The 7425-nt window shown below is 48.4% G+C and overlaps 1 protein-coding gene across 3 annotated transcripts in view; it reads left to right on the top strand.

Annotated features, from left to right (window-relative positions):
* NOD1 (nucleotide binding oligomerization domain containing 1) overlaps positions 1-7425 on the top strand; it is a 68032-nt gene that overhangs the window by 53287 nt on the left and 7320 nt on the right. For 2 of the 3 annotated variants that reach the window (XM_006146225.3, XM_027770935.1), the window contains 2 exons: positions 270-353; positions 3333-3416. In XM_006146225.3, coding sequence (XP_006146287.1) covers positions 270-353; positions 3333-3416 — 168 coding nt within the window. Of the gene's footprint in view, positions 1-269; positions 354-3332; positions 3417-7425 lie in introns of those variants that run through there. The other variant, XR_003549053.1, reaches the window with a different exon arrangement.

Raw genomic sequence — 7425 nt, 5'->3', positions numbered from 1 at the left:
GCGTTTCCAAGGCTTGTTGATGGGGCACCTTGAACACATCAGTGGGTGGCAGCAGAGCAGCCAGGCCTCAGCTTCCTGTAAGGACAGCCCCCAGTGCACAGCTGTGGGAGCAGGCGTGCTGAGGTTCCCTGGCAGCCCAGCCTCTCCGTGAGCAGTTCTGAGTGTGGTCTCTGGGGCAGCAAGGCCTGGGCACTGCCCTTCCTGCTGTTCGGTTAAAGCCCAGCGTGGCCCTGTCTCTAATAATCCATCCCAAGTGTTCTCCTCCCTAGTCTCGCATACAACGGCATCTCCACAGAAGGAGGGAAGAGCCTGGCACAGGCCCTGCAGTGGAACGCGTCTCTGCGGATCTTCTGGTAACAGCCAGCGTCGTTTGGAAGGGTCGGGTCTCGGGAATTATTCCAGGCCTGCAATTGGAGTGGAAGAAGTGTCTGTGGATTGGAAAGGCCCCAGGCCTTCCAGCGTCAGGCTGACCATTTAATTTCCTGTGAGAAACAAGTAGTCTTCTCCAGAAGCACAAACAGATGCTGAAGGGGAAGTGGGCCCCAGGAGCATGGCTTTGGGGCCCGTCCTCCTTTGCCACCATAGGCCTCAGGAGAACCAGGAAGCTGCTACTGGACTGTCAGCAGTGTCCTCGAGACACACTCAGATGGGCTTGGCAGAGAATAACTTGATGGCCTCGGGTGACATTTTCGCCCTTCCTCCTCCTCAGCCACCTTCCCCCGCACAGCCTCCTGCCTCTCCAGGCCTCCGTGTCAGCGTTTGGTCTTCGCACCCCAGCTCCCTGGCTCCTGCCCCTCACACCCTGCCGTCCAAGGCACTTAGTGAATGAATGTGGCCTCTGATGGTTTTTTTGCTGTTAGCCTTTTTTATTTATTTATTTATTTTTTATTTTTTGGCCATTTAATCTTTTACTTTTCTGTATGTGTGTTTTATTTACCTGCCTGCATTGCAGATTCCTTTAGAGGGAGGATGTTGTATTGTACTCTGTCTGCTCGACTTGCAGCTCAGGGCTCAGTGGATTTGGCTAAATGAGTTAAGAAGAGAATGCCACTGTCGTTTTGATGAGAGTTCTGATATTGGACGTGCTGACCAAGACATGCTTTTTCATTCTTTGTTCTCAAAAAAATCTTTCTTTTTAATTTTTTCCACAGGGCATGTGTGCTTGCCAGAGAGACAGAGAGAGAAAGACAGAGAGGGGAGTGAGCAATCACCCTCCCACCCCCCACCCCCACCCCCCCGGGGGCGGATGGCTGTGCCACAGTCCCTTCTCCCCTCAGGATTTTGAGCATGCATGCATGCATGTGAACCTGGCATGCTTTTTAAAGCCACTGGTTCTGGGACTCAAACCACACAGTTGGCCATGTGGGATCCAGCCACCTTAACCACCACACCACTGGCTAACCTCAAAAAAGGTCTTTAAGTTGAAAAAGAGTAAATGCTTTCTTTAAAAAAAAAAAAAAAAGTAAGACACTGAAGTTTGAAAACAGTGAAAATAACTTCCAAATATAAGCTTTCCTTCTAGCCTTTTCCTATGTGTTTCTAGATATCTAGATGTAGGCAGAATAGCATTTAGCAATAGCATTAAAAGATATCTTAACCAAAAAAGTCCCATCTCCACCGTATATTGTAAACATTTGACACGTCCCTTATGTTGGAGATTCTCAATCTTGACATTGTTGCCACTGGGGTCCAGACAGGTTTTTTTTGTTGTGCAGGCTGTCCTGTGCAATGTGACAGCAGCCTCCCTGGCCTGTCCCCGTTACAACCCAGCAGTGCCCCACAACTGAGACAATTAAATGCGTCTCTAGACATTACTAGGTCTCATGGAAAGTGCAGCTACCTCAGTCTCACTCCACTGCTCTACGTGAATAGTAATAATGTCAACACACAGAATTTCTTGATGGTCACAAATGAGGGGACTTCAAAAGTTCATGGGAAAAGAGAGTTCATATTACAAGTTTATTTTGGCCAAAAAAACATTTGTAATCTATGCATAGTTTTCTTTATAATACAAATGTTTCAGGAACTTTTTAAAGTCACCCCTACTCCCCGTATTACTGTAAACCTGTGACCCGTGCTAATTTTCTCCTCCTTACAACCACACTGTAAGGTCTGTTCTGTCGCTGTTCACACTTCCCAGTGAGAAAACTCAGCCCCAGAGAAGTTAAGCCGCTCTGCTAATAAGTGATACACACCTGCATATCTCACTCTGGAACGCTCCTAGTGACACAGTGACCTGCCTTTTCTTTGCACTCATTCTCTCCGGGGCTGCACAACACCCGTTGAATACCCAGTGTTCATCGTTTATTTTATCAGTCCTCTCAAAGATAGATGTTTGTTTGCTCAGATGTTACATTATGACAATACCACAGTGTGCGCTGCAAAGGCTAAGTCCTTTGCACATCTGTGCTCATTGTAGGGTAAAGTTCTAGAAGTCTAACCATTGCCTTAAAGAGAAACACATTCAAAATGTGTATAGGCACTACCAAATTGTCCTTCAAGGGATAATTTTTCTGGTTTCTTGCCCTAGGGCAAGTGCACTCACGAGAGAGAGAGAAGGTGATAAATCAGCCCCCAGTAGGTATGACCATACCACAATATCTTTTCCTCCACTCTCCTCCTGGGATTTTGGTTACGCATGTACACGCACCCAGTGTGATTTTCAAGCCACCAGGTCTGGGACTCAAACCATGGTTGAGCACGTGGAGCCCAGCGCCTTAACCGCCATGCCATCCATTGGCCCCCAGGAATGCTTTTTTTTTTTTTTTTTAATGTTTTTCCATTCTGTTCTTTCTCATTATCTTTCAGACACTGACATGACAGTGTCTATCTTCACCCTGGAGCTTCTGTGTCTGCCAGACCACTTCTGGTTTTAAGGACAACTGAGAGGCTTCCTGAACTTTCAGCCTCTGAACTCGGGCTCCCCACAACTGATCTCAGACAGCACTAGCTGGAATCTTGCCTGCACTTGACAGGCTTTTCTGACTTGCACAACACGCTGGCAATCTGTGGTCAAGGGGTCTTGGGGCAAGGAAGACCTGGGAGGCAGGCACTGGCCCGTGTTTTCTGTGCTCCTATCTTCTGTGAAACCTGAGGCTGAGCAAGGGCCAGGAGGGTGCTGGGCTTCCCTACAGGCAGCAAGGTTAAAAAAATTGGAGTTTGGGTACTGGACTTGCACTAGGAATGAGCTCTCTGTGTGTCTGTGGGCATGAGACCTGGCTGTCTGCTGCGTTCTCAGCAGGTGATGGGATCAGCTGTGTAACTGGAGAGGCCAGGCAGGGAGCACAGTACCTGCAGGGGGGCTCCTGAGAAAACGCTGCTCTCTCTTCTAGGCTGACCAAAAATGAACTTGACGATGAGGTGGCAGAGAGCTTGGCGGAAATGTTGAAGGTCAACCAGACGTTGAAGCATTTATGGTAAGTCATCAAGAGCTTTAGAATTTCAGACTGCTAATTCTAAAAATATTTGTGGAGATAAAATTCATACACCTTAAAATTCAACCCCCCCTCTTTTTTTTTTTTTTTTTTTTAAGATTTTGCCATAGGGTATGTGCGCTTCTCAGAGAGATACAGAGAGAAAGTGAGAAATCATCTCGGGGTGGGGGTGGGGTGGGATGGCCACACTGCAATCCTTCCTCCATTCTCCTCTCGGGATTTTGGGCAAGTACGCACGTCACAAGTGCCCAGTGTGATTTTCAAGCCACCAGATCCGAGATTCAGACCACAGAGTCAGTCTTATGGGGTCCGGCGTGTTAACCACCACCCTACCTGCTGGCCCCAGAACTCACCCTTTTTCAGTGTGCAGCTCAGTGGTCTGTAGTGTGGTCACAAGGTTACGCAGCCATCGCCATCATCTAATTCTGGAACGTCTTCACTGTCCCCTTCCCAGGAAAGCTACACGGAAGCAGCCATTCTTACCCTTCCTCCCCAGCCCCTGGCAACCACTAATCTCCTTCGAGCCTATGAATTCGCCTCTTCTAGACATTTTATATAAATGGAGTCATATAATATGTGACCTTTCCTTTTTTCCTTTTATTTCTTTTTAGAGATTTTTGCCTTAAGGTGCGTGTGCTCACCAGAGAGAGAGACAGAGACAGTGAGAGGGAAAGTGAGAAATCATCCCTGCGGGGGATGGCCACACCATAATCCCTTCTTCATTCTCATCCCATAATCTTGGGCACGCATGCACATGTGCCTGGCATGAGTTTCAAGCCAATGGGTCCAGGACTCAAACCACGTGGTCTGCCACATAGGAGTCCAGCAATGTAACCACTATGCCATTTGCTGTTCACCACCCCCCATTGTTTTGTTTTTTTTAAATACAGCTAAATGATATTCCATTGCATGGCTGTTTCACATCTTGTTTATTTCTTCATCAACTGCTGGGCGTTTGGGTTGTTCTACTTTTTGGCCCTTATGACAGTGCTACAATGAACATTCACACACCTGCTTTGGTGTGACCATAGGTTTTCATTTCTCTTGGGTATTCCTACTCTTACAAGCAGAAATGTTATGGCAACTCTACATTAAACTTTTTCAGGAACCATCAAACTTCTCCAAAGTGGCTGCACTATTTTATATTCTCCCAGCGATATAGGAGGGTTCCCATTTCTCTGCATTCTCCTCAGCACTTACCATTACCCACTTTTCAAATCCAGCCGTACAAATGGGTGTGAAGAAATAACACCTGTGGTTTTGATTTGCATTTCCCTGATGACTAGATTGGCCATCTGTATGTCTTTATTTATTTATTGAATTGCCAGAGGGTTTGTGTGTGCACCCGAGATAGGCATAGAGTTCAGGGGTGGGGAGAGGTAGAGAAAGCACCCCGCCCCCAGTGGGGTGCGGTCACATTGCAATCCCCTTTCTTCCCTTGTTCCATCTCACCAGGATTTGTGCACACATGCACGTGTGCCCCATGTTTTTCTGGCCACCAGCACCAGGATCCAACACATGGACAGCCATGTGGGATCCAGCCCCCTTAACCACTAATTAGGCTGTGGGGCCAGCCCTGTGTATCTTCTCTTCATCCTTTCCCCATTTTTTTTTTTTTGAGAGATTTTTGCTATAGGGCCCATGCAGTCACCAGAGAGACAGAGAGACAGAAAGCGAGAAATCACTCCCTGGGGGGGTGGTCACACTGCAATCCCTTCTTCTCCATTCTCCTCTTGGGAGTTTGGATGCATGCGCACAAGCGCCTGGGCTGAGTTTTAAGCTGCCACTCCCGGGACTTGAACCATGGTCAACTACATGGGAGTCCAGCGATGTAACGGTTACGCCATCTGCTGGTCCCCCTTTGGTCATTTTTAAATTGAGCTTTTTGTCTTTTTATTGCTGAATTTATTTGTCCTGGGTGCTAGCCCATTATTAGACATAGAATTTGCAAATACTTTCTCTTTTTTGACAATGACCTTTATAGCACAAAAGTCGTTCATTTTTATGAAGCCCAATTTGCACATTTTTTCCTTTTTTAAAAAAGATTTATTTATTTATTTATTTATTTTAATTTGATCAGAGAGGGACACAGCAAGAGAGAGGAAGGAAGAGAGAGAGAAAGCAAGCCACCAGGTTGGACTTGAGCTGCAGTCAGCCATGTGGGAGTCCAGCACCCTTAACCACTCGGCCACCTGCTGGCCCCGCCTATTTTTTCTTTTGTTGCTTTGGGAAAGTACTGCCTCGTCCAAGGTCACAAAGATGTACACCCAAGTTTTCTGTTAAATTTTGTAATTTTGGAACCAGCAGTTAGCGTAATGGCTATGTCACTGGACTCCCACGTAGTCGACCGCGGTTCACATCCCGGACCCGGTGGCTTAAAACTCACGCCGGGCGCATGTGCGTGCATGCCCAAGATCCCGAGAGGAGAATGGAGGAGAAGGGATTGTGGTGTGGCCATCCCCCCTGGGCGGTGATTTCTCGCTTTCTATCTCTATGTCTCTCTCTGTCTGGCGAGCGCGCGCGCCCTATAGCAAAAACCTCTCCAAAAAAAAAAAATTTATAATTTTGCTCTCACTGTAAGGTCTGTGATCCACTTGGAGTTCATTTGTGGATACAGGATAAGATGGAGGTCCAGCTTCACTTTTTTCTTTTTTAAAATTTATGTCAAAGTGTGCATGCGCTCACTGGAGAGACAGGAAAACAGAGTGGGAAAGTGAGAAAGCACTCCCCCATGGGGCGTGGCCACAGTGCAGTCCCTTCTTCATTCATTTCTTCCTCCTTTCGGAATTTGGAGCACGCATGCACCCGCCCCGGCACTGATTCAAGTCTCTGGGTCTGGGCGTCAAATTTCACTGTCGGCCATGTGGGATCCAGCCGCCTTCACCGCTGGGTGTCAGATTTCACTGCCGGCCATGTGGGATCCAGCCGCCTTCACGGCTCGGCGTCAGACTAGATTTCACTGCCGGCCATGTGGAATCAGCCGCCTTCACCGCTGGGTGTCAGATTTCACTGCCGGCCATGTGGAATCAGCCGCCTTCACCGCTGGGTGTCAGATTTCACTGTCGGCCATGTGGGATCAGCCGCCTTCACTGCTGGGTGTCTGATTTCACTGTCGGCCATGTGGGATCAGCCGCCTTCACCGCTGGGTGTCAGATTTCACTGCCGGCCACGTGGGATCAGCCGCCTTCACCGCTACGCCGTGGGCCGGCCTCACCTTCGCTCTTTTGCATGTGGCAGTGTTTCAGTGGCATTCATTTACATTCTGTCCTTCCCTATTGCCTGGCCTTGATACCCACGTTGAAATCAATGACCGTAAATGTATGGGTTTATTTCTGGACTTGCTCTTCTAGTCTATTGAGCTATATGGATGACCCAATCCCATGGCCTTGTGGGTAAGGAAGCCAGATCCCACACGACCAGCCACACAGTTTAAATCCTGGCCCCAGCAACTTGAAAATCACTCTGGGTACACATGTGTGCATGTGCCAAATCCTGCCAGGATGGAAAAATGGAGAAGAAGGGATTGCAGTGCGACCATGCCTCTTTGGGGGTGCTTTCTGCCCCTCCGTCCTCTCTGTGTCTCTGTCTCTCTCTGGTAAGTGCACATGCCCTCTCTGATCATTTAAAAAAGAAAAGATCTACATGGCTGTCCTTATCCAGGACCACGTTATCTTGCGTACTGTAGCTTGGCAGCAGTTTGAGGTCAGAAGTCTGAGTCCTCCAACTTTGTTCCTTCTCAGGGTTGTTTCTGCCATTCTGAGTTCCATGCGTTTCCATGTGAATTTAGAACCACCTGCCAATTTCTGCACAACACTCGGGCAGTGCTACTTCACATCCTCCCACCCCCCACCCCCGGGAGGCCTGCAGACTTTCTTATAGCTTCCCCCAGGTGCCAGGCCAGCCCCTTGCAGAGAGCAGAGCTCGGACTGGCAGACGTACCCTGGGGCTGCCAGTCTCTTAAGAACGGTAGGGGCTCTTCTGGCTCAGCCTC

Source organism: Tupaia chinensis, unplaced genomic scaffold, assembly GCF_000334495.1.
Source record: "Tupaia chinensis unplaced genomic scaffold, TupChi_1.0 Scaffold000170_1, whole genome shotgun sequence".
Lineage (NCBI taxonomy): Eukaryota > Metazoa > Chordata > Mammalia > Scandentia > Tupaiidae > Tupaia > Tupaia belangeri.
Note: the sequence above shows the minus strand (reverse complement) of the source record. Positions and strands in the feature narration are given on the sequence as shown.